The sequence below is a fragment of the Frieseomelitta varia genome, unplaced genomic scaffold (assembly GCF_011392965.1).
Source record: "Frieseomelitta varia isolate USP_RPSP 00005682 unplaced genomic scaffold, Fvar_1.2 scaffold_398, whole genome shotgun sequence".
In the NCBI taxonomy this organism is placed as follows: Eukaryota; Metazoa; Arthropoda; class Insecta; order Hymenoptera; family Apidae; genus Frieseomelitta; species Frieseomelitta varia.
The window spans coordinates 144,289-171,337 of record NW_025110143.1 but is presented as its reverse complement, the minus strand read 5'-3'; the positions used below and the strand labels follow the sequence as shown (position 1 = coordinate 171,337).

General features: G+C 31.7%; 3 protein-coding genes and 2 long non-coding RNA genes across 22 annotated transcripts; 2 read left to right on the top strand and 3 right to left on the bottom strand.

Moving 5' to 3' along the window:
• Positions 1–711: 711 nt before the first annotated feature.
• LOC122531404 (E3 ubiquitin-protein ligase RNF34) lies at positions 712–16,779 on the bottom strand. 10 transcript variants are annotated; one of them, XM_043659301.1, is made up of 7 exons: positions 16,769–16,779; positions 2,388–2,444; positions 2,096–2,288; positions 1,926–2,010; positions 1,442–1,673; positions 1,158–1,332; positions 712–1,072 (listed from the first exon to the last, which is right to left on the bottom strand). In XM_043659301.1, the coding sequence occupies exons 2-7, from the start codon at positions 2,433–2,435 to the stop codon at positions 900–902; spliced, it is 906 nt and encodes a 301-aa protein (XP_043515236.1). In that variant the 5' UTR covers positions 2,436–2,444; positions 16,769–16,779; the 3' UTR covers positions 712–899. The 10 variants fall into 10 exon arrangements, with proteins under 10 accessions (XP_043515236.1, XP_043515232.1, XP_043515230.1 ...); XM_043659297.1 differs by lacking the exon at positions 16,769–16,779 and adding an exon at positions 3,353–3,371; XM_043659295.1 differs by lacking the exon at positions 16,769–16,779 and adding an exon at positions 3,232–3,321.
• Positions 2,798–3,664, top strand: LOC122531414. Of its 2 annotated transcripts, none has more exons than XR_006307273.1 (3): positions 2,798–2,888; positions 3,250–3,499; positions 3,588–3,664. It is a non-coding gene; the product is annotated as an uncharacterized LOC122531414 (long non-coding RNA). The 2 variants fall into 2 exon arrangements; XR_006307271.1 differs by having other exon boundaries at positions 2,802–2,888; positions 3,254–3,499.
• Positions 3,515–9,117, bottom strand: LOC122531405. Of its 4 annotated transcripts, XM_043659303.1 has the most exons (6): positions 8,187–9,117; positions 7,789–8,063; positions 5,181–5,490; positions 4,657–4,993; positions 4,268–4,405; positions 3,515–4,101 (listed from the first exon to the last, which is right to left on the bottom strand). In XM_043659303.1, the coding sequence occupies exons 3-6, from the start codon at positions 5,455–5,457 to the stop codon at positions 3,951–3,953; spliced, it is 903 nt and encodes a 300-aa protein (XP_043515238.1). In that variant the 5' UTR covers positions 5,458–5,490; positions 7,789–8,063; positions 8,187–9,117; the 3' UTR covers positions 3,515–3,950. The 4 variants fall into 4 exon arrangements, with proteins under 4 accessions (XP_043515238.1, XP_043515241.1, XP_043515240.1 ...); XM_043659306.1 differs by having other exon boundaries at positions 5,181–5,403; positions 7,789–8,600; XM_043659305.1 differs by lacking the exon at positions 4,268–4,405 and having other exon boundaries at positions 7,789–9,117.
• LOC122531399 (homeobox protein AKR-like) lies at positions 9,927–26,063 on the bottom strand. 5 transcript variants are annotated; one of them, XM_043659284.1, is made up of 6 exons: positions 25,925–26,063; positions 25,454–25,558; positions 14,947–15,215; positions 14,533–14,774; positions 14,246–14,419; positions 9,927–14,090 (listed from the first exon to the last, which is right to left on the bottom strand). In XM_043659284.1, exons 2-6 carry the CDS (start codon positions 25,467–25,469, stop codon positions 13,829–13,831), a joined length of 963 nt encoding a protein of 320 aa, XP_043515219.1. In that variant the 5' UTR covers positions 25,470–25,558; positions 25,925–26,063; the 3' UTR covers positions 9,927–13,828. The 5 variants fall into 5 exon arrangements, with proteins under 5 accessions (XP_043515219.1, XP_043515220.1, XP_043515216.1 ...); XM_043659285.1 differs by lacking the exon at positions 25,925–26,063 and adding an exon at positions 25,687–25,840; XM_043659281.1 differs by lacking the exons at positions 25,454–25,558; positions 25,925–26,063 and adding exons at positions 18,727–18,800; positions 18,894–18,978.
• Positions 20,039–20,824, top strand: LOC122531415. The gene is made up of 2 exons (XR_006307274.1): positions 20,039–20,114; positions 20,470–20,824. It is a non-coding gene; the product is annotated as an uncharacterized LOC122531415 (long non-coding RNA).
• Positions 26,064–27,049: the final 986 nt, after the last annotated feature.

Here is a 27,049-nt window from a genome sequence, read left to right as displayed (position 1 = left end):
GAAAAATAAACATAAGAATAAAGACAATTTCAACTTTTTGAAATCGTTAATATTTATATATGTTGTATATATAAAACAGAATTTATATATAAAAACGTATATAAAAGTTGATTTTGTAATATAGCAATACAAAAGAGCAATGAGAAGAAATACATATGTAATTTAAAGCTATAATTATAAATAATAAAATAAAACTATCATGTTTTCGAGGTTCAAGATATTAAATTTAATATTAGGTCTAAAATTAATAAATTTAAATTACATCTGTAATAAAATTTTTAATATAAAATGATAAGGAAAAGATAACAAGAAGAATGGGGAAGAACAAAAACGACGGTCAGGAGTCTTTTAAACGATTCAAACTGTTTCACTTCTATTGTATTTCTTACATTATGTATGATGCATAATGCGCAGTTAATTCAAACTGATGACTCGGTATATTGTAACTGATAAAAAAAGGTCACGCGAGATTACCAATTTCAATCAACTTATTTTCGACGAGTCTAAAACAAAAATAAGAGGATGCAATGTTTGTTACTAAATTTAATTAATTTAAACTTCAATCTTTTGAAAGAGATGCTTACAATGCTTACAAAATGCGTGATAGATGTACGAATTACGTACGCACCATTATTTTCACTCGTACTTTTAAATAAATATATTTGTAGAAAATGTTGGGGCATATTTTTATACAGAGTATATATTCACACATATTGTTTCATTGCATTTTTATTAATATAAAAGATATACATTTTATTTGAATTACAATGTAATTTATGATGTAAGTGTGCCAAATTCAAAATATCATGACAATATAGCGATTATATTTGTTCCTCTTTTGATTTTGTTGATATCATATATTTCACGGTTATTATATATTATATATTACTGTAGTTTTGTTAAGCTTTAAAAAATCGCACTACCCGCACTACATACTGTTTACATATTGGACATTCCGACATTTGTTTACCACAATTCAAACAGCAAGCCATATGGCCACATTCCAAAATCACACATTCAATTGGTTCGTCCCAACAAATCTTGCAAAGATTTTCGTCTAAATTTTCCATTTCTATTAATAACAAAGCGTAGTTAAACATATTTTCACTCGTATAAACTCGATTCAGAAATAGAGGAAAAACAAAATCGTATCTTACTTGTTCTTGACTGTCTGTATTCTTCCCATAATCTAGAAGCTCTATTCAATAATTCATATCTTTCTATACAACCTTTATAATCAACTCGATTTGTACTTAGCAAGTTCTTCAGTTGTTTCACACTTAAACGTTCCAGTTCTGACAATGCATTTATGTCAGATAATTTTACAGGATTCTATACAGAATGAAGGAAAAAAGCAGGTATATTATATAATATATACATGTGTACATTATTATGAGATAAAAATAAAAATAATAAAATATATAGTGTTACAATTACGTACCATAGAAGTTTCTACAAGTATATCAGAATGTTGAATATTAGAAATTTTTGAAATCTTCTTTCCATTCGAATGTATGGGATCTGCTCTTTCATCTGAATAAAGATTAATTCTAGAAACTGTCTCTGGAATTTCATTGTCACCAACTCTTGTAGCATTAATTTCTTGTACGCGATTTAAAATTTGCGCACTGTGTTCGTAATTTGTAGCTGACTGATTAGAAGAAGAATAATCACTGAAATCAAATGATTTAGTAAATACTTGTTATTCATTTCTTGTTAACAGTTGGCAATATCAGAGAAATCTGTTCCAAAAAATGAAAACTATTATATTAATATTTGCAACAAATATAATTCATATTACATGTTTTGAATTTAGAGTCAACAGAATAGTTTTTGTATCTTTTTGCTTCGTGCAAAACTTTCAAAGTGTTTGCTTCACTTTCTGTTATACATGTGTGTGTGTATGTGTGCAAAATGAAACTCACATGTTTCTTACATCGTCCGTATCCCAATAAACATTATTAGTACCATTAGCAAATGCTATCAACAATTTTATTAAATCTTCCTTTTCTGTAATCAGAAGAAAAAGAGAAAATAAGGATATTAATTAAATGTGTATATTGTCAGCACAATACTCTTGATGTAATATACATACCGATACATCCCTCGACGGATACTTTCTTTGCTAACAGATATTGCCGTATATCTTTAGAACGCATTTGTACAATTAGACTTCGTGTTAAAGGTCTTCGAGACAACATGTTACAACTGTCACAATTCAATATCTTGTCTAACCGCTTGATTACACATTCAGAACAAAAATGTCTTAAACAATCGACACATTGTTTCTAAAAGAATTTGCATAGTGTAATAAATAAACAAAGTATTTATTTTCAACACATTCTTAATAAAAAATAAAAAATTATAAATAATGCAACGATTATTACCTTGCGTGTGAAGAAGCTGAATTTTGCGTTACAAGCTTCACAAGCCATACTATCTTACTACAAGAATAATAAAATAATAAAACTAAAATTGAAAATTTAGAGGTTAAGTTTACACGGGTAGACGGAGTGTGTAAATAAATATACATATGTATGTATAAGTACAATTCGAGTGAGTATTTTCAAACATTATATTATTTCTACATATGTTGGTAGAAAAGTATATTTAAAGAGCAAAATCAAAATACACTGTAACGTGTTTCTATCTTCTATAATGTGTTTAAAAATGCTACAATTCCTCTATTAGGTTCATAACAAATTCATATAACGTACACAATAAAACATGGGAAAATTTAACGAGATTACATTAAAGATGGCGATAAAAGTGGAAACGTAATAAACATTTCATAAGTAGCAATACGAGAGTCATAGTAGATTGCTAAAATACGCAAGTACGTAATGTTCGTCACATCACATTTTGATATTAAAAGCATAATTTACAATGTAAGTACGTACGTACATGTATCATCAATACCAATTAATACTTTCGACTAGTTACAATTTAATGTTCACGTATTTCATTTATTTTTATTCTTTTTTATTCTTCTTATCACGCAACTTCTTACCATTTAACCTGTTACTAATCAGCAAATAGATATTCATACTACATAAAATACAAACAATCTCTGTTCTGCTCGTCGTACATATCTAATAAAACTATTACAATACATATCTATTAATTATTTTTACAACGTGAATCAATGTATATAGCAGTAAATACAGTAATACAAAATTTTTCACTCATTACGAAGATATATTATAACAAGATTGTGAGAGCGTTATATACCTTTTATATACGTTTTAGATAGATAGGTTCTGTAAGAAAACGAAGTTGATCGCACGCTGAAAATTTAATACACGTACGCTTCAATCTAGAAATAATACGGAAATTGAACGTGAGTACATACACATGTAGAAAAGATGACAAGAAATATAATAACATTATTACATATGTATATGTCGTACATATATGTATGTCGATGGAAAAGATGATAAGAAGTGTATGCGTATTCATTCGATACACATTATATCACGATTGTTGAGTAATGTTACGAGTAAGTTGAGTAATATTGATCGAAAATTATTTTTTTACTTTTATTATAACGTTTATTAAAACGATATAAACAACAAATAAATTATTAGACGTAATATGGCGATAAAAGATCGTGCATCTGTATATGTTGTAGGCACGCGGCATACGCCATAGAATGACGGCCGATAAAGCGTAAACTGCAATTACATATTTTATTCTTCAAGTCGAAAAAGGTTTTTGCATTTCTGGAGTTTAAGGCTTTAACAAGCCGATGATTAATGAAGATTAACTTTGATCAAACTTTCACGACAAGTAGGGAAAGATATTTGAAAAGATATCTTGTACGTAAGTACAAGATATGCGTAAATACATACGTAAATACTATGTATATACATATGTTAATTGGTTCGTTATTTCCTTCGATTTAGAATAATACAAATTACGTATCTAGACCTAATTTTGAGCGATTTTATTTACATTATTGTACGCTTCAAATTTTGAAAAAACTCAGTTTCACTTGTTGTTGTTCGATCCACTGATGGGATCGAAGAAAAATATCGATTTCTTTTTTGTTCTACCTCATCTGATTCAGTAGTTGTGACATCTTCGTGAAAGGCATCTTTTCTGAAAAAAAAATAAACAAAATGTTTCAGAAGCATACATAAGTGTGTATGTGCATATATATATATATATATATATATATATATATATATATATATATATATAATTATTTACATACGATATGAAACGGTCATTGAAATTGCAATTGTTTAGTAATACATTTACATACGTATATTTATTCTCTGACGAACGGAACAACGATTTTGGACAATCTTTGAAATAAGGCCAGCATTCTCCATGAAATTTTCCTCTGTTTTCAGCTTCAACGTATTCTTTTAAAAGATTCGAAAATGGTGATTTACTAGCACTGGAAATAAGATAATGTGTTTATCTATTATAGAACGTGTACAAAGTTTGAATTTTCTTTTCTTAGAATATCATATTCATTTCACACATGCACAAATATATATACAAGAAAGAGACAGTGGAATAAATAAAAAAAGAAAATGTAATATACATATATATATATATATATATATATGCAAGTAAGTATACATATGTATATGTACATACAATGTAACAATACACGAATAAGTAATAAGATGAAAAACTCCTTACGTGAAAAACAGTTTGAGCATTTCGCCAATTAATCCGAAATTGTTTAAAGGATGTCCCTGCACTTCGCAGATTGCCCTTAACAAACAGGCCTTTCCATTTAAACCGAAATTTGCGAGCATATCCTCGGCAGTGCTGTACAAAAGAGCTCTTTCACCTCCATAAAGTGCATTCTTTGGCAAATCTGCGATTGCTTCTCTCTTGTTAACTCCACGTTTCACAAATGTCGCGATAAATTCTGCAACGCTTGATCCTTGCTCCCTTGCAGTAGTATCGAACGTTGACGGTAAAACACCGTACGGATTCTCATTGTCCGTTAGGCCAAGTTTGTCGAAATCGACTGTAATTAAAAATAAAAGCGAAAAGAAAAAAGGAAAGGAAGAAAGATGGAAAAAGAAAAGATGTTAAAAAAATCGAGCAAAGATCGATATGTCGATGTGTCAGACGTAACGTAAAAAAAGAAGATGTAGATACCTACTCGTATGTAACATAAATCAAGATAAAAGATCAAATAACGATGTACTCACTGGTAAAGGGAAGACTAATAGTCATATTGCTTAGAAAACCATGGGGAGGGTATCTGACAAACGGTAATGCCAGTGTTGGAGTTATTGTCATAATCGTGCCTGGTGGCAAAGCTATTCGGCCATCGCTAGTTATCCAAAGTAGCCTTTTTTGTCGGTGGTGGTGAGAAAACAAGCGTCTATTATAGTCATTTCCCGTACCTTCGGTGTTTTCAGCGTTCGAAGACTTGAGAAATAAAATTAACCCAATCAATGCCAATATACTCCTTTTTCTTTCCATCTTTTCCTTTCTCTTCTTCGGATATATGTATACCTATATGCATACATACTACATACTATATACTACATACATGTTTACATATTACATACATACTTTATATACTATGTACATGGTTGATAATTTGTTCAAAAATTAGAACATTAACGGTTTGTACTTTGGTTTTCTTGATCGTAGCGCGTTAAAATGTTAAAAACAAAATGAAATATCGTAAAGGAAGGAAAGTACCAACAGCACAGTTTGAAGCATACGTTTTCGCATCGGTAGCTAGAAAATGCAGGAGTAAAAGCAGTTTGAATATAGTACTACTGTTGTATCACAGGCACAGAAAGGATCATGAATTAAGAAGATTCCCGTTAGCTGTGTAACATCGCTGTGAACACATAAACATGCTATGCCGTATCTTTGTATGCATGGTATGGTTTGTGGCATGGTGATACGCGTTGAACAGCAATGTAGGGCATCGTACAGCAATAGTCGCAATCACGCAGCAACCGCGAAACGTGTTCAGAGTATATTAACATCCCCGAAATCGTAACCGTAATCGTAGTCGTAATTGTCAAGAATCATTCAATATATATATATATATATATACATACATACATACATACATACATACATACATACGTGAATATATATATATGTGTGTCACTTTAAATTATCGTTGATAAACACTATACGCGTAACACCGCGTATGTATAATACATGTGTATGTGTATAGTGCAAAAACAATAGAGCGTACACATGTTTATTATTTTGTTTAACACGAATCAATTTTGATTTATCTGGAATCTACATATGTATGAATATGCATATATTCTATTTTAATTTTTTAGCTTATAAATAATCTCTATTGCAACCCTTGTGTCGACACTCGTGTACGCGCGTATACGTACAAGTACATATAAATGCATACGACGTATGCATGTATATATGTATATACATATATATTTATTTATTTATTTATTTATTTATTTATGTATAACGCATGTTTCTTGTTACACGATTGAGAGTTATGAATAAAAAGTTCAAAGGAAATAAAAAAATGGATCAACTAGCAATAAATGATACAATGTATCTATAATATAATACAATTCCGTGAGTATAACTTACACACACACACACACAACGTTTTATGCACATATGTATACGTATATACATATAGCTAAAGTCTCATTGATATTCCTCGATCAACGTCGATACGTGCATCGAAATCAAAATTAACGAAACTCGTTCGCTCGACAGCGAATCGAATCCTGCGATACCGAATTAAGCAATCACCTCGCATACGTTTTTCGTTTGCACCGTTAAGCCCTGTCGTAGATTTGGGTCGTAAGTAACAATGTGAGTTCTTTTCTCTACTTTCGTGTCTCTCTCTGTCCATTGATTTCTTTTTTAATTATTATACCATCTTTTATCATCGCTTTACAGATACATAATTAAAATAAAAATTAAATAATTGTTCTCTTATTTCCTCCATCCCTTGGATTCAATCACTAGTACCATTTTCTATTCTTTTCATTATTCTTTCATCATTCCTTCCACTTTTATTCTACTTTCTGATTCACGTATTCGCGATACTTTTCTATACATATACATATGCATGTATGTACTTTTCTCTCAACGTCTCGATTCAATATTATCTTTAACAAAGAACAATTTTCAATATTACGATTACACAATATTTTCCAATGTTTCCGATTTCTATTAAATTCTCTCTAATAAAATTACGGTTGTTTCAAAGAAAGTAAAATAGAAGAATACTGTAGATGTACAATATACACATATATAATCTAAAAGAAGCTAGAAAATTAAATAAAAGATGAAATGTAAGTATATGGGTGATGGATAACATTAGTCTGTAGTATAGCTAAAATTTTGGAAACATTGAGTTTAAAATTGTTTTTACCTAAACGAAAACTATATATAAGTGGATACGAGTAACTAGATTTATCATTCGTAACATTTGTGCAATTTGCAATTATTGTAATTGTAATATAAAACGAACAAAGGGAAAGGAAGATGCGAAGATACAGTCTTATTAGATTAGTTTTTCTAGAATTGAGAATCATGGCGTGACAAAAGGCTGAAATGAATGTAAAGCAGATGAAAGGAAACGTATACAAGGAAATGCATTTTTCTTCTTCGTATTTAAGTATTTGTCCGTTGTACGGTAGTAATTGTAGTAGTCGTGTAGTAGTTAGACAGATTAATTAATAATCTAATTTAACAAGGAATGACAAGGAAAAAGTTTGTTTGAGAAACGATAAAGAAGGAAATTTGAGCATTAAAAATTATTGATTACAATATACGTGTACGTATGTACATAAATACCTGTAATTTATGGTAGACACGTTGTTTGCTTCGTCAAGGTGCGTTGGTCATCAGAGAACGGTCGTTGTACTATAACTGGGATAATTTTGATGGGCACTGATTAACAGGGCTACAGCATAATAGTACAGTATACTAGACGACACCATAGATTCTTCGTTGTTCGCTGGATATCCAATATAGCTAGGTTTTTTTATTCCTCTAAACCAACTTTTCTTCTTTCTTAAATGTCTGTATGTGCCTCTTTCTTTAGATTGCAATACATTCACGTCGCTTGTCTATAGTAAATACATTTTACTGCATTTTATATATCCGAATCATATATGTATCATACATATAGATATATTATATAATTGTGGTATTAATTAAATATACTCGTATGTATTCAAGATATTATGTACCAATCTATTATTTCATTTATATTTTAGTATCGCTTCTGCCAACGCGTTCTTTTATCGAAATAATTAAGTTGGTTTGCGTACTGAATCGTCTATCGATATCGAGCAATACTTTGTTCGCGTGTTGTTTGTGTACTGTAGGAGACTACTGACTCTCGTTTCGAACTGACCGGTAATCTACTTGGCGCTTCTCATTTTACGAGTCGTGTTATCCTCCGTTACATTGCTTCCCACTCGCGTGTATTCACGTTTCGTAGTCTTGACTTTCATTCCCATAGTTTTATTATGCAATACCGAAATTGAACCTTCTTCATCTCTTTCGCCGAACATCATCTCTTTTGTCAGATGTTCGAATCTTCGTTCGAATACTTGTACACTTGCTTTTTTCCTTCTCTCATTTTGTTTTCGTTTCTTTTTTTATTTTCTTCGTGGTATTAACGTGCTATGTAATGAAAGTAGTTTTAATGAAGAAAAAAAAATATAAAAAAAAAGCTATACATTTTAAACTCTGAATAATGCCGCAACGCGTCTTAGACTGCAGTCTTCGTTAAAAAGTAAAAAAGAAATATTCAACTCGTATCAATGATAAAATTCACAACATACTTTATTACAAATTATCCAATTGAACAATATTGTTAAATCTAAATTGCTTGGAAAATCCACGTGAATATCCACCGGCGTGGATACATAGGGGTTGTCTCACGATCGGTCAGAACTATCTGGCCAAAATAATATAGATAATTGGAACAATTTTATGCGACGTACATATATATATCGTTATCTTTAATGAATCGAATCGAAAATTTTTCATGCTGATACACGTGCATAATATACATTCTAGTTTGTAGTACTTACTCATAGATGTACAAAAAAAAAAAAAAGAAAAAAAAACGCAAGGAAAAAAAACGAAACAAAATGAAATGTACACTATCATTGTAATTTAGTGTCAAAATAATATTACGTTGAAATAAAAATATTTTTTTAATTAGTATCTGATGAAATTATTGTAAAAGAACGCCTTTTGGTACTTTTTAAAAATTCTTTTATCCATTCGATTTAAAAGTAGATGGATAAGTATGTATGTACTAACTTACTATTAACGTACTATTGGTTCGCTTATTTCGAATCTAAAAGAAAATGAGCCCGTTAATAATATCTAGTAAAAATCGATGTGAAATCGTAAAAACTATACTCGTGTATGCATGTATATAAAATAAATGATAAATCACCAAAATGAATAAAATTTAACATAAAGGAGAATGAAATTTCAATTTGAATCGATAATATCGCAACTTTTGTTTTTAAATTAATAAATCTTTTCACCGGTGTACATATAAAAAGCATTTTTTCATTTATGCTTGTTCGTAAAAATTCGAACTGTAAAGAGATTTCCAACAAAATATTGAAAAGTTACGTTCGACAGGGGGAGAGAGAGAGAGAGAGAGAGAGAGAGAGAGAGAGAGAGAGAGAGAGAGAGAGAGAGAGAGAGAGAGAGAGAGAGAGCCGGAAAGAGAATAATCAAATGTAACTTATGTACATGTGTAGGTACGTATGATATGAAAGACAACAGCTGATTGAAGAGACCACACTCGAAATTCCAAATCATGTAAATTTTAAGGCGCATTATTTTATAAAATTTCCAAGTAAAATTAGAAGTAGACGTGTTTGTCTTTCTTCTGTCTTTCCTCTCTTTTTTTCTCCCTCAAGAAACAGATCACATAAAATTACAAAGTATTCGTAGAATACATTAGAATTCGAGAATCTTTATTACATTATCGTTACTAATAATCGTTTTTAATAAAATATTTCTCTTACTCGTTACGCATTACGAGAAACAAACAATGAAATTTCATTTCATTTGTCGAATGTACTTATACGCAATCTATTTATACATAATGTCAAAAATAAGGATTTAAAGATTTAAGAGCTGTGTATCGGATAATAACTGAAACTAGCAAATTCTCTTTATATATGTATCTGTGTATATAAAAACATGCCCTCGTGTAGTAAACACACAAAAATCATCTTTCATACTACTTTTCGAATCATCTAATACATCTTATACGTATGTTATTCGTTAATTCATTTTCGTCAACTAATTTTGCTTGGTATATAAGAGCATATGAAAATATTTAATCTGACCGAATATGCTTATTCGGGATTTAATATATGTATGTATGCAAGAGAATAATGTATAGATAGAATAATTAGAAATATTCTCTCTTTCTCTCCCCGTTCTTCAACTCTCCTCTACTTTCCTCTGTCATTTAATATTTCTCTTATGTACAAGAAATGACAATTTGAAAAAATTACTAAGTACTTTCTTTATATACGAACGCAAGATTTTATATTTAATGAACGCTTTTCTTCTAATCTACTTCTTTACTATTTCCTTTTTTTTCAATTTCTATATATTTCTAATCTTTAATTATACGCCTCAACTGATGTAATTTTTGTCTTTTTTTTTTTTCTATTTCTTTTCCTTCTTTTCTCTTTCTCTTTCTCTTTTCTTCTTTCTTTCTTCCTTTCGAGAGGAGAATTTATCAAAAAGAAAACGCGTGTTCTATGCTTTTACTTCATTTACGCATCTTAACGTTTTCGAAATGGTAAATATATTAATAATAAATTCGACGAATTCGGCGAATGTTTCGACGCTACTTTCGGTTATATTATCATTATCAGTATGCATTTAGAACATTTGAACAAGGCACGCTTATTGCTTTATAATTATGCGACTCAATAACGATTGCTACTCATACATGCATTCACCATTCATCACTTCTTCTGTTCCCCTCGTTTCTCTGATAGTGTAAACTATGAATGAATTAGGAACTATCAAGATATATCAGATAATTAATTTTACTTCGCATGCGTTATTTCAGCTCAGCCCATTTTTCATTTTGTTCGCTTTTGTTATATCCAAATAAGGGAACATAAAATAGAGCTGAGCTGTAATGCTACCGTACCATTCTAAAAACAGATGCTTTGACTATAAACAATGGAAACGAATAACAGCAACAATTTGATCGATATACACTTTCTACGTAGTTCTTTTTTTGTCAGTTTCGTCGTTTTCGCCGTTTTCGTCTTCGTCATCATCCTCGTCATTCTAACCCACGTCATTATCCATGTCATTCAGCGTGCGACCGAAGATTATCATTTTCGCAAGCTTACGTTTTCATCGGAGAGAGATCTATTCTTAAACTAATGTAAAGTATCTTCTTAATAGTTTTTTAATGTAACGGTCTCGCAACCGTTGATTATCGCCATTTAAAAATAAATTTGAAATATATTTTGTACATTAATGAACTTTGCTTCGTTTGAACACGATTTGGATCTAGCTCGCATATCGATGCAAACATACATGTACAAACTTATCTTATGACGCTTACAATTGCATCGATCCACGTTCGCGTCTACATTCACACCTTCTCGATATGCGCCACCAATTGATGCTGCAATACAAATTTCATAGGCACGTTTATCCAACATTTTCTATTCTATCTGTTTTTTCTTCCTCTTTCCTGCTTATTTTCTTTTCTTTTTTTTTTTTTTTTTTTTTTTTTTTTTTTTTTTATTCGTGATACATCCGTTTTTTCTTCTCTTTTCTCATTCCTTTACTCTAGTCCCTTTTCCTTCTCCTTATTTTTTTTTTTCTTATCTTTTTAACATTATATCAAACGCTCGAGCACACAACAAACACATTAATTAGCTACGTATTCGGCAAAGAAGACTTCTCTAAGTGAATTTATTTAAAGAACTTAATTATTCAAGATGTGTGTGTGTATATATATATATATAATTAACGGTTAAGTCTTTGGCGTTTGTACCAATGATTTTTCTATACACAATTTGTATTTCATGACGCTAATTTCCAAATAACGAACTTTTAAAAATTCGTGTTTTTGTGTAACGTACGTTGAATCATGTGGCTGTAATACATAAATCTATGTATATATACTTATCATCTATAAATTTATCTCTTAATAGGCACATGCGCTTATCATTCGATATTTGCATTTACTGTAATTAGTAAAGTGCTGTTCACGCGTTCCGTGTATCATTTTTTTTTTTTATTTGAAAAACATTTCTTTTTATATTCGCACAAGATAAACGGTTACTTGATATTATTAAATCTTATGGTATCGTTCGATTGTCCTAGGGAGAAAAGGGAGATGCATTAATTTTATGCAAACTCGTCACTATGAATACAAATCTCTTTTCGAGCAGTCTTATCTATCTAATATAAATGCGAATGTAAACGCCATAAAAATCACAACTGCCATAGATTACTGTATATTGTTTCAACAATAATAATGATAGAGAGAGAGAGAGAGAGAGAGAGAGTGTGAGAGAGAGAGAGAGAGAGAGAGAGAGAGAGAGAGAAAAGAGCTAATAGCTAAAGAAAGGATGTCTATTTGTATGTACAAATAATATATTGACTATTGATTACTACTGAATAACTTCGAAATATGAATAAAAAGCATGCATTAATGTCATATAATGAATTCAATTAATTAATATCAATAGACAAAGAAAGTGAAGTAACAATAAAATATGAAAAAACGTTCTTCTGTTACTGGAGTAGTTTTGCTGCAATGTGTTTAGCAAATTATTGTAGTGTAAACGTATACATATAAAAAATGTATTTGTTAACAGCAATGTTAACCAGTCTATTTTTTTTCTTTTTTTTTCTTTTTATCAAAAACAATAGGAACGCATAAATGTTCAAATTCTTATAGCGACGTGTCACTAATTTTTTTCTTTTTCTGTCATTTCTCCCTTTCTCTCTATGAATGTTAGAAGACACTCACGCATCTGTGATACATCAACATTATAAAGATTATAGAATTCTTTTGACAATTTATGATACACGAACAAAAACTTGAACGAAAACGTGAATCGATACGATCTGCTCTTGTAACAAAATCTTTCTTGCAACATAATATTTTGGCACTTGTTTGACCATCAATCTTACACTTGTCAATAGTGTATTAGAACATGCATATAGACAGAAATATAAACACCGAGACAAAAAGAATGCATCTTATTCAGGTGTGTCATTTTCGCGCAGTATAATATTCGATATTAATTTATATCGTATATTTTACTTTTTCAATAAAACGGCAGGATAGATTGCTTCGCTACTACATTAGTTCTCCATTCGGAAGAACTCTTGTTGCTGCTTCAAAGGAAACAACGAACACTAAAGAACAATAACAATACCGTTCTCAAGTGTTTATTTCGAGAGTTTTCGTTGTATGTCATTTCAAAATAATGCACCCATAAATCACGTGTTTTACGAAGATAATCACAATATCTGAAGAACACTGTCATATACACAATTATTTAATAGCTGTATGTATATACTTCTGATTGTTCGTCTTTCCAAAGTCTTTGATATTCTCCTTTCTTTATGCAAGTAGACATACGTAGAAAAATTAACGAAAGAAGTAAAATATTAGAAAGGATAATATATTGTAAATTGTAAAGGTTAAAAAAAAAGAAAAAAAAGAGAGAAAAAAAAATTATCAATTTCATAATGACGATACCAAGCGAAAAAAATTATTTTGCATTCTCCACAGGACAATGGAGAATCGAAGATTAAAAAACACCAATATAAACTACGAGAAACAGTGCTCTTGTTAAACTGGTACAGCCCCTTCACGTTCTTTTTCCTGTTGTCGTACAGCAACAGCTGCTTCAACTAGTAAGTAGAGACACTTAAACTTGTCTTTATCTTCCTCGGGAGGTGTTGGAGGTGGCGTCTCATCTGTATGAGGACTATGAGCGTTGCGTGTGCTATACACTTCTGTTTCATGCTGCACATCAGATGTTTGAATAAGATGCTGTCTAGGTGCACTCCAATATGCGGCTTCATTTCCCATAGAAGATTCATCATCATCTCTGAACAGGATAAAAAGAGGAAAAAATAAAAAAAACGGAAAAATTAAACTTCTTCAGTTTTAACAAGATAAAGATAACATGTGTCTTATAATAATAGTCTTGTTAGAATTATAAAGAACACTAAAAAAATGATGATAGAATCGTAATATGCCTACCCTCGACGCGCTGGATGGGTAATCGCTTCGTCATAAGCACCAAGTTGACCAACATTTTGTTCAACTTTAGTTTCTGAATAAGGGTACACTATTACGCTCGGCCATTGCGTCGATGGACGTTCCTCCTCGCTATGAGAACTGCTCTCATAATCATTTGGACTATCTTCTTCGCTTCTACAAAAAGAAATAAAAAGTAAAATGAAGCACAAAACATTTTATTTACAAAAAGAAAAAAGAAATTTTGTCGATCAGTGTATAATAATAAGAAAATGTTAATTGTAACCAACCGATACATTAATCCAGCAGGATCTTCGTAATCGTGGTCTCTGCTACGTTTCGGGGCACTCATGCCAGCTAACGAATCCCAGTTTTGATTGGATCTTGAACCAACAGCGGATGATTGTTGGTGACTTCCAGCAGGCATCTTTTTACCGCGACGAGATATTGTATACTGTAGAGGATCGTGACCTTCCCTTCGAATCATTTCCGGTAAAATTCGTCGTCTAGCGTTTATGAACCAATTGCAAACCTATAACGACGAAGATGTAACATACATGATTATAGATGGTGTACAAAAGAAAGAAAGAAAAGAAAGAAAGAAAGAAAGAAAGAAAGAAAGAAAGAAAGAAAGAAAGAAAGAAAAGAAAGAATGAATGAATGAATGAATGAAAATAAAATGGAGCAATAGAATATGTACCAACCTGGAGTACTGTCAAATTCGCTTCTTGACTCAACGTCAATTTCTCGCTGTCGCTTGGATATGCGTTGTATCTGTGCTCGTAAAGCCATCGTTTTAAAATTTTCACTGAATGCTTTGGTAAGTTTCCACGACGTTTTCTCACGGAATGCGTACTAGTATGATGAACTATCCCAGAATGGACTTTAGTGCGCAATGAGTTCGAATCGTGTTCCGTGTCAGAACCGCTTTGATCATCGTCGGTACTACTTGATGAAGGGAAACGTTCTCTCGCTGAAATAAAAATAAAAAAAATAAAAATCATTGAATTAACTTTACATGATTTTTTGCCGTACTTGATATTTTCGCGTTCATATGTTTTTACTATTTTTCTTTGGCTATTTTTATTTTTACACCTTTACATAAATATACAAACTGGACACAAATTACTGGACATAAAGTTATTAACTTTAAATTTGTACATGCATATTGTTTTTCGAGATAGCATTATTGCATACATATGTATATCAAAGTCGAATATATACATATATACATATATAGTATTAAAAACTATAAGTAGATGTGAAAAACAATAATTGGGATCCAATAAAGAAAAATATTCAATAAATAAGGAGAAAAATGTCTGTTGCGTTATTCTTCTAATTAAAACTTGTAGGCTCTACGTGGAATTGTTACAAACAAAAGAGACGAGCAAGTAGCTATTTCATTTGGTCGCATCTCCTATTGCATTGCTTTTCCTTTTGAGTACATATCTACTCATAGATAATGTAAAAAGCATCCTATTTGGATACATTAATATATCATAGTAATTTTTTCGTTTCTTTCGTAAATTTACACGCCCGGGAACTAAATCTGCGATCCTGGTCAGTTCGTAACGTCGACTAATCTTAGCGTCTGAATTTGTAGTTACGTAAGGTCCAGTAACCCGACAGCACAAAATTAGGATCCAAGCTCCTCACGGCTAAACTGTGACGACGTCGAGTGTCACGATGTCGGTAACAGCGTCGATGACAACGACATTAACAAGAATGATAGGAATAGAGTGTATGGCGTATAGTAACAAAACTATACTTCAAACATTATTGGTTTGATAGAACGGACGGGAGTAGTTAACCAAAAGAAAAAGTCAGCTAGCGACCTTAGTTTGGTTGGTACATGAAGCGACAGTTTCTTCGTCCATCGAGCTAAATATACAACGAGTTGCTAGCGAGTTTACAGATGCATCGTGTGATTTAATGGCGTACAACGCTATCCACATCTTTTCTTTAAACAATCAACTCGAAAAATCGATATAATTCAGTAATGTCTTAAAATAAATGATTTCAACCCAGTTGTTTTATGGAGAGGAATAGAGCATACAAACAAGTGCTCTTACATGTACATATACATATATACATGTACGCACACATCCATTTCAATAAAGCAAAATATGGAAAGTAGGAAAATTAAATATCATCATTATAATTCAATCTACGATAAATCTAAACGATGTATACCTATCAATGATAAAAATAACTATTATTATCATAAAACTAATAACAACAATAATAATAATAATAATAATAATATCTATTTACATTATAATATACTATATTTTATATTACCTTGAAATTTCTTGAGATTTCTTGAAATTTCAAAACACAATTTAAATGTAGATAATTTTTAATCATGTTTTGACATTTTTCATAATCATCATAAAAAATTGCAAATAAATTTAAATATAACAGACCAACAGCATAGAAATGTTACGAAAATAAATTCCATAAAATATTTTAATATCTGTTCACAAAGTTATATCGTAATAGTGACAGACGGTGACCCGTAACACGTTTGGAAATTTTCCAAAAGATCATCTTAGTAATAATAGTAGTAGTAATAGTAGTAGCAGTAGTAGCAGTAGTAGCAATAGTAGTAGTAGTACTAATAGTAACAGTAAATATTAATAATTAGTGTTTCTCTTACATTCGAAAATATTTTGCATATCATATACAACATCGTAGTTTTTTATTGTCTGCTTTTGGCCCTTAATTTTTTAATTAATTTTCTCTCCGTTTTGGTTTGATTATTTCGAGATTTGTAAAAGATACAATTTATTGAATTTTTCTTTTCTTTCTTCCTATTAAGGTTAAAAAGAAATTAGAGATTGTAAGAATTCAACTGTAACCTTAGTGATATAAACTTGCGTATACAATGTCCAGCATATTTTGCATTGAATGTACCACTTAAAACCATTAAAAACCTAAATAGGTCTCTTGTATTTCTACTATATTAACGAATATATAATATTGTATTACTTGTAGCTTGCTGTTCCAAATCTTATTCCAATTATGTAAAAGAGTATCATTAAATACAAATTACATGATACACAGTAATACAAAATTCACATCGTACATCTTAGAACTAACAAACATAATTGTAATCATTTTTGACAAAAATTCAAATAATTTCCAACATTGTGCCCCTATGTTTATCCAGCACGATATTTTCTCCAAAATAAATTATTAAAAATATTAAGTTCCTTCTTCCAAATTATTCGTGTTTGCTTCGCTGTTATTATATAATTATAATACATAATATGCGTAACATATTATGTATATACATATACTATTTTCTTACAAATCAAATAACAGTAAGAAACTGATAACTCATAACTGATTTGAGATTAAATGGTGCCATAGGGTTTATATAAATGCTTGCTCTATGTGTATATATATATAATGTACACATACGCTTGTCGTCTATCGCTGGAGGTCCTATCTAATATCACTTCACGTCTTAACAAACATTTAAAAAAAAAAAATTGAATATATGAAACGCTGCTAATGTAATAGCACGTGTATTTGTGCATACAATAAAATTTTTTAAATTTTTTCTTCCAATCATATAAAACATGAACGTGTAACTTGTTCATGGAGATTCAACCATAACGTTACTTTTTTCTAATAAAAAAATGAACACAATAAATTAATTGAATGTTAGCAATAATTATGAAACAAAAATCTTGGAATTCAAAATAGCAATTGAAAATTAACGCTTAATTAAAAATATGTTGATAGTTTCACCATGTTTCATAGGCATAGAGGGAATGAGTTAAGAAAAATAGAGGTAAACAGACAGACAGAGAGACAGACAGAATAAAGAAAAATGAAAGACGGAGGGAAAAAAGAAAGAGACAAGTACGAATGCTAGAATAATGCTACAATGTGTATTAATCCTGCAGCATGGTGGCGAACAATCAAATCAATTATTTACCTTTTACTTTTAATAAAATTAATCTTGGACAATGTCATGTTCAGTCAAACAACCGTACCATTTCATCGATGTATTGTATGTATGTATATTATAAGGATTAGAACAAAATAGAATTGAATCAAGTTACGTTATGTTTCTAAGGAAATTTAACAAATCCATAACGAATCGATGATTATTGTCACAACCTTACCTGTCACAAACATCTTTGTATGCTGTGTGGAGGAAGAATTATTATTGTGTGGTATAATCGATGACGATAAAGGTGATATTGTACGACGACCCTCTGTACTCCGTGAATTACGAGAATTACGCTGTGACTGTTGATCGGTTTGAGGGTTAAATTGATGTTTGTGCCGATGGTGACGATGATGATGGTGGTGGTGACGGTGATGATGATGGTGATGGTGATGACCGTTGCGATAATGACGACGATAACGATGATAACCTTGCTGCTTCTGTGGATGTCGAGGATGTTGATGCTGATCATCGTGATAATATTGGTTACGATACTGATGAAGATATTGTTGTGTACCTGTCATTCTTTCGGTACTCTCTTTTTGTTCCATGTGCATAGCGGCTGGTGGTAACATGATGTTCTTGTAATTACTATAAGATTTTAAGAAACTGGTACACGTTGTAAAAAAATATCTCTCGACACAATATTAAAATAATTTTGAGAATTTCAACGAAGAAATTTACCAAGATGCTCGATGTTCGAAATCTTCTTCATGCTTCGTTGTATGCTTTACTTTATATTATTTCTATAACCACGTTTGCACTGCAGATTAATTTTAGAATTTGCGATTAACGTACGTTTACTTTTGTCGTTAAGCCTCTCCTTTTTTCCTCCTCCTCCTCCTCCTCCTCCTCGTTGTCACTTATTTTTGTTCTTTGAATTTGTCACTTTTGCTTTCAATTTAAAGAAATAGTACAAAAGATTTTTGCTCCGTTTATAAAATTTATCACGGTTAAATCAGTGATGAATTTCAACGTTGAGATATCCAATCATCTTAAACACTGTTCATTTCCCTCCGTTGACTGATATTGTCGTTACATCGTTAATTGTTACAAAAAAACGGTCACAAGTTACGCGTTTCAACGTCTTTCACGTAACACAGCTATCTTGCCTGACGAAACTAGAAAAAAAGTTTTGTCTTCTTCGTCATTTTCAGACGTTGCACTGCGCTTTTCTCTTCTCGTCATTCTTCGATCTTCTTCGATAGGCTCAAAAATTAGTTCAGTTTTCTCGAAATTTCCGATTATAATACAATTCCCTGATTATCATTTTATTTGTTTCACTTTATTCGTTTCGATTGAGAAATGTTTCGTTCATGATATGGCCTGCCTACAAAGTTTTGGAGAGGCAATAACAACAAAAAATATGCAGGAACAAAACCGTGTGATCCTTTCCCTCTGAACTGAAAACACATCTAACTCAGTTCTGTGCGGCAACGTAACACTTATGTGTATTTATTTACGGTCACGAAAAAGCTGAAATAAATTTCGCGTTATTTGGATTCAATCGAAAAGAACCGATCAAACACAACTGCACGACGTCTACAACGCGACTGGACCAACCATGTCGGAAGCCGGCTTGACAGAGGCGGCTGACAAGAGACAAATCAAACATGAGAATGAGTGCATGTGCGCGTCTAGCAAAGAGAGAGAGATTTGCGCGCGCGTATCCACTTCCCGCTTCCCGCTTCTTGGCCTGTCAGCCATTAGACTCTCACTCTGTCCCAAGTCCTGGCCCCCTTCCTATTTGCGTCTTTCCCGCCATACAGACCTCGTAAGAATCCATCGAAAGCCGTTGCCCGGCGTGTTTTTAGTAACGACAGCGTGTGCGTTATCCCTATCCCTTCCAAAGCAGGTACAAGAACTTTATTGGCGGGAAACATATTCCAGTCCAGTTACATATATGTATGTACATCTATCTACTAGTAACATGACTGTATAACTGATTATTTCGTTAAGGCTCACTCTCCCCTCCCTCATTCCTTTTATCGTTCACGTATTAAAATGCCTTTGAATTTTTAGGCATCTGAAATCATGTTATTCGTACATGAAAGCACTAATATTTCTTTATCTTTCTCTATTTCTATCGATATTCTTAATATACATAATACATAAAATATACATGTACTTACACCCAAGTACTTACTACCTGGCCCTATTTTCATTACACATTATATATCAGTTATAAGAAAAACGTAATTTTAATATTTAATTTCAACTGCAAATGATTTATCGGACTTTTTATATCTCTTTTTTTTAGATTCTTTCTCGGACTCAATTTCACAGGACTTACTTTATTTATCTCATACCTTTTTTTTTACGATATATCGTACTAATGCATATTCCAAGATAAGAGAGAAGCAAAAAATGGAAAAAGGAAGAAAGAGAAGAAAATTTTACATGTTTATCGCACATTACAAAAAAGCGTGTTATTCATTGAACGTACGCGTAAAAAGGTAGAGATACGAGAGAAGATAATACGAGATAAGGTTACAAGATAGAATATAATCTAAGAACAGAAAAAGCACAAATCGTTTGCACGTGCAACCAGTCGAAACGCTAGTCGTTATTTCGATACGTTTTCAAGATCCAAATGTCTTCTATTTTCCATCGTCCAAATGTAAAAAAAAAAAAAAAAATCCCTTCTCCCTTATGTAAAATAAAGAAATTTCTCATTATCTCGCAAAAACAAATAACACAGAATATTTTTATGCCAAGCATAAAATAACACATGATTTTCCTTTATGCGCTGTACTAAACGTATTTTTGTAACGTATTTGTGTATGTCCATTTAAGTGAATATTAAGAAAGTCACAAAAATTACGTGGATAATGAGCGCAAACGATTTACCTATGTATAGTATATTACGTGCATCTATTTTTTTCGAAATAGAATATATCTAGATTTCTTCGAAAACTTTTGATACTTCCTTTTCATAGTACGTACAGAAATTCGCTTTCACAATGTTCAAATAAAAATTTATTGAAACTATCTCCGAATTTTCATAAAAGTGTATTTTTATCTTATCAACTCAACCCTTACGTGACCATTTCAATCGATGATATTTCTAATGCCTGTTATCGTATCCCTAGTTTTTTTTTCCTCTGTTACTCATTTGGTAACAAATTTACCCGTTTATCATGAATATTTTTGCTCTTGAATAACTGAAAAATTTATACATGGCGTGTCTGTTACTATTTTCTTTCGAATAAACTTTTTAACATGCTTATTCATACTTATATATACGTACGTACACGTGAAATACGTCAATAGATTTTCACTCTATCCAAACCAAATTGCGCAACAGGCGATACGTTTGATCGTAATCGTTACAAAAACTGTTTAGTACCTCGAATCTAATTACTTTGCGAGACTTTGTTAGTTTCTTTAAATGGTTTAAACGAATTATGTTGGATCATATACGTAACTATCAATAAATTTGTACCTCACATTATCTAACTAATCATTAACGCAAGTCAGATAAATCGAAGGAAACTGCTGACTTTGTAGATATCTTCATATAAATGTAATGAAAAAATCACAAAATAGTTATTCATTTCAAAATTTCGGGTGTATCCTTTGAACTAAAAGAATTAAAAGGAAAGGAAGAAAGAAAAATTTTTTTATTCTAATGTTTGCATTTAAGAGAAACGAATACCACATATCAAGATAATATATACAATTACGTTGCATATATATGTACATACGTACACATGGAAACCTATCTAGAAAATCTATTTAAAACATCGTTTCTCGGACAACAAATCGATCAAGCAACGGGATCATCACTTTCTTTCGAATTCGCGAGTTTGTCGGAAGAAAAAAAGAAAAGAAAGAAAAAGGAAAAGAGAAAAATGAATAAGAAAAAAAGAAAGAAAACTTCAAATCGATGTATCGGTTGTTAACATCGATTAAATGGAACGTACAGACGTTCATCGAACAAAGTTTTTAGAAAGATGTTTTGAGAGTATACATACATACAATACGATAAAATACAATATGTATGTTATACAGGCGAGCTTCAAACTTTCGAAGCGCAAAGGAACATCGATTCAAGAGGAGAGACGAACATTCTTCATAGGTCAGCGGGCATAGAACGATTTTAGATACGGCCTTTGAGCTGCTTGTGCTTTGCGCCGTAGCATGTCTTCTCAACTATTTCGTTCTAATAATCATTCGATGTTCAGATATCATGTATCTTATTATTTCAATAGATTCAGATTATTTCAATAGATTACGCATGTGAGAAAAACCTTTGATTTCGTGTTTGATTTACATTTGCATGCCGCGATAATAATGCACAATTTTGCAAAACAAAATTTAAGTCTTATTGACGTTTAACATCGAAGTCTTATTGATATTGAACGAAACAACCATTAACTTTCTCTCTCTCTCTCCCCTTTCCTCCTCCCCCTTCACCCCCCCCCTCCCCCCTCTATTATCAACAAAGATCGAGATTATTCAAATCGAAGAAATTTTACTTCACAATATCGTATTTCAGTTACGATAGCCTCCATGCTCTCACGACATTTGACACGATAACCTCGAACACTGTATATATGTATTGTATGAACGTAAAATCTAATGCATGGAGGGACTAAAAATTACGATACTGATAACAGATAATAAATTAGTTAAATTGTTGTTGTGAATGATTTCGTTAAACCAATTATATATAAAATTGATCCTATCGTATGCAAAAACTAAACAGACAACAAAACAACAAACGCGGATATTTACAAATTTATTATCATTTAACATAAGCAGATATCTCCTTTTGTGAAATCGTTGATCAAAAAACGTGTATTATAAAATAAATAAAGCACTTTCATTTTCGATCAATGACATTCAAAGATTTAAAGAAATCTGACATCACATCTGAATATTTCGTAACATTCTAATAAAATAAAACGATACTTTGATAATTATACTTTGATGATTGATAAAAACAGGTATCAAAAACTCTCGGAACACATGAAAAAGAATCAAAACGAAATAATTAACGTGAATGGCTGCACTACTATCGGTTATATAACAAGGCAAAGATACGATGACACGAAATAACAGTAACAAGCTCAACTTATAAAATACTTTCTGCATTATTCTTAACGTACTCCGCCTTTTTTTTCTACATCCCCTTGTAAATTTGATTGACAATTCAATTACAAAATATACCATGAAAACGTAATATTAAATTATATATAATTGATAGAATATTGTGATATAATTTGATAGAATATTCATCAAATACAATATAATATAACGTATGATATAACATAAAAAAATAAGAAGAAATTTGCCACCAGATATGCGATAACGACAACTGTGTCGAACAAGGTCGATACTTGAGAACAACAAAATCGATGTGTAAAAAAAGTTTGTTCTGTATATGTATAGATGTTTGTTCTGCGCGCGAGTATGGGAAACTATTTATCTTTTAAAAGTACTTAAGTTAAATTTAAATTCATCAAATATATGTATTATATGCTCCTTCTTTTTAAATTAAATTAATGGAAAAAAAAGAAATACAATAATTGCTTCCATAAGATTTCGTATTGCTTGTTACCCATACTATTAGGTACTACTGGTACTACTATTATTACTATTATTAGACGTGTTACACAATACTCTCGCGTCTTCTTAAACGAGTTTCACTGGCCAATGACCAAAGCTAGATAACGTCGTGTATCGCGACCCATTTACCGACTTGCTAATCTCGAACTCAAATCCGAACTTGATTTTGTTAAACTTCTATTACTTTAACATTTTTATTACTCTTGTCATGTTCTCAAATATTATAAAGATATATAATTATAATTACTTTGCAGCATCATTCACTGAAGAAAGAAAACCTTTCACACATACCTATCTACCCACCAATTTACTATCCAATACCCAATCTACTATTTATTGCTATTTGCTGAAATTAGCATTTCTAAATCATCTCTTTGTACAAAATTTTTTCGTAATGCTGTTAAGTACGTTAAACATGTTATAAAAGAACATATTGCGATGAAACACAATTTGTAATTTCAAAAATCAAGTACGAATTTGCATATTTCTACAATATTAAACGTGCCTATACGTGCTTATACGTGTATGTTATATAACACAGCAGACATCATTGAAAACATTCAACTTGCAAAGAATCTGACAATGCATCATTCTCGATTGGAAATATTGCAAATATATATTTTGTAAATTGAAAATTATTATATTCTCCTGTACACAGGAATAAAAATAACAAAACGAAAAACGGATTAATGTACATACATATAAACTAAGATTGATTGAAATATTAGTTGTTTGTATATCAAGATCATTTTACACAGGATCATATGAGGCAGGGTGCCATATATATATATACATATGTATGCATGATGTGTGTATGTATGTATATGCCTATCATGTGTGTATCATGTACCACGTGCATATATATATGCATATACGTACACGTGTAGAATTTTGAAAATATATTGAAAATAAATATAAATCTCAATTGATGAACTTGATTTAAACTACAAATTATAAATGAAATTGCAAATTAATCCGATTTAATTGAATGTGAATATAATTACATATTCGATACCAATTATTGTTTGAAAGAAATGTCTCTCTGCCTGAAATTATACGTATACACGTACGTATGTATTAATTTATCGAATAAATTACACAAGTTTCATTACGTCTTTCATTATGTCTGGAAACTTGTGATAAAAGCAGATAGAAAGTTCATATTGAAAATATAAAGGCATAAAGAAGACGAAGCAATTGGTGATCAGAAGTCGCAAGTAGCATCAAGCGCGTAAACATAATCGTATACATACTATGTATAGGTGCGCGTGCACGCAAAGCGAGTGAATAGGCAGGCAGGCAGGCAGGCAGGCAGGCAAGCGGACAAGCATGGAAGGCACGACGGAAAAAGCAGAATGACAGTTGGTAATTATAACGAAGAGCGGATTCCGTGGGACAAGACTGGTGAACCCCGTAGAAGTAACGAAGTCCGCGCCGTGGCGCGCCACCACGTGCCTAACTAGCTAGCTGGTTCGCTGACTGCATGTTAGCTCGGCAGCCACGCGTTATATAGCATTGTAGATGATGGCGTCTCGTAATCGCAATTTTCGACATAATGCGAATGACGAATTTCGTTCGCAAGCAACTGATACTTTTAAAACGAAAGTATGAATTCACTGCTGAATGATTGCTTCACGAGCCTAGCGAATAATGATTTGATTCACACTCACCAATGCGATGATCCATAATGAAAAAATTGAGGTAGGCACAATGTATTCGCGGTTTGGTAACGTCCTCGTGGTTTCACTTGAGGTAATTGTTTGATACTCGATCAACTGTCAAATAAAGAAAGAAATGGCATGATCAGAGGTAGAAAATACGTTGTTTAAATACTATCAGGAGTCGTGTCATATTTATAACGTAATAAACGAATAAACTAAGAAAAAAATGTACAAAGTCTAACCAATAATTCGTGGGGACGCGTGCACTAACACGACGAAAATATTGCATGATCGTGCAACGCGAGCTAACTCGATTTTTGCCGGTCATCGAGTTTCAGAACACGAGTGATGAATGACAAACAACACCGAAAGATATGCCATGTCCATATCGTTGAACAGTTAACACGCGGCGTGTCTTGCGATTTCTTTCCCTCTCACGTTTTCTTCTTCACCCAACTGATCTGTCGTTCGACAACTCACCGGTTTATCTCTCTGTAGTTTTTCTGCGTTTCTTTCGGTCACGTCGTCCTTTTCTGGCCGTATTACTTCTCGTTATGATTAATTTTTCGTTCTCTGTGACAGATAAACACTACGAATGCGGCGGGTTCTCGCAGCGTGTGCGCCAGCGTCAGTAAGATTGACAGTCGGCGCTGATGACAGACAGGTGCGCCCGCCTTCCGGCCTAACAAGTCGGCAACCTACCGTCCTGCTTACGTATCTTTCTGTGTTCGTTCGCATGCCCGTCTGCCCGCGTACCCGTCTACCCATCTAGATACTTGCTAAAAGCCTTTGCACGTTATACCATTCATCCACTCTCGTTTAACATCTTCCTGCCATCTAGCGACGCTTTACCCGAAACATCTATGTATATGCTGTATTATTCCTCACGGCATCTTTCTCTTCGCTCAATTCGCTTTCATGTTCAATTGTAAATTGATCGTAATGTCATTTTCAACTTTTCTCTTCCCTCCCATTTTTCTTTCGTATCGACTCAATTGCATCTTGAAATTAATATATAATTCTTTCTTTTTTTATTCACTATTGCTAATACAATTTTTTTTTTTTTGCTAAATTTAAAGAAAAAGAAAGGGAAAGAAATAACAAATATTGCTTTGTCATTATTACATTACTATATTCATTTGCATTAAATTCAATGTACTTAGTAATACAATTTGACAAACACTGGCAAGTCATGAGATAACAATATTGGAATGTATGTAAGGTAGGAGAAAGAATGGAAAAATAAACCATACATTCTTTTGATTCGTCATCATGTGAACTGTTTATACAATTTGATGTTTTATACAATTTAACTTATTCCATTGACTACTTCAGAGATAAAAGTATGCTGCTTTAAATATATTCTAAAGCGTAGAGATAAATGGTGCCTTTTCATACTTTCTTTCTCCAGCTTTGACTTGACGATGGAATTCTGAAACCAATATTTCACGTCTGTGTCTTCTTTTTTCTTGAAAAAGACATTCTTCAAAATCATGAATCAGTGGTTTACACTTTTGTATCGCTTTGTGAAATCCATATGCATCAATGCATTTAGCTATGTTTAGTTCAAAATCTCTACACTCAGCATGATACTGAGTATGAGCC

What these genes read in the sequence shown, in the direction of transcription:
- LOC122531404 (XM_043659301.1), bottom strand. Translation starts at nt 2,435, where the DNA reads ATGGCTTGTGAAGCTTGTAACGCAAAATTCAGCTTCTTCACACGCAAG. An exon ending in ACGGACGATGTAAGAAACAT is followed by an intron (nt 1,674 to 1,925) that starts GTGAGTTTCATT and finishes ATTTGATTTCAG; the next exon opens with TGATTATTCTTCTTCTAATC. An exon ending in ATACAGACAGTCAAGAACAA is followed by an intron (nt 1,073 to 1,157) that starts GTAAGATACGAT and finishes TGTTATTAATAG; the next exon opens with AAATGGAAAATTTAGACGAA.
- LOC122531405 (XM_043659303.1), bottom strand. Translation starts at nt 5,457, where the DNA reads ATGGAAAGAAAAAGGAGTATATTGGCATTGATTGGGTTAATTTTATTT. An exon ending in ATGCTCAAACTGTTTTTCAC is followed by an intron (nt 4,406 to 4,656) that starts GTAAGGAGTTTT and finishes TCTTATTTCCAG; the next exon opens with TGCTAGTAAATCACCATTTT. An exon ending in TCGTCAGAGAATAAATATAC is followed by an intron (nt 4,102 to 4,267) that starts GTATGTAAATGT and finishes TTTTTTTTTCAG; the next exon opens with AAAAGATGCCTTTCACGAAG.
- LOC122531399 (XM_043659281.1), bottom strand. Translation starts at nt 18,784, where the DNA reads ATGTTACCACCAGCCGCTATGCACATGGAACAAAAAGAGAGTACCGAA. An exon ending in CGAATTTGACAGTACTCCAG is followed by an intron (nt 14,775 to 14,946) that starts GTTGGTACATAT and finishes TCGTCGTTATAG; the next exon opens with GTTTGCAATTGGTTCATAAA. An exon ending in ACCCATCCAGCGCGTCGAGG is followed by an intron (nt 14,091 to 14,245) that starts GTAGGCATATTA and finishes TATCCTGTTCAG; the next exon opens with AGATGATGATGAATCTTCTA.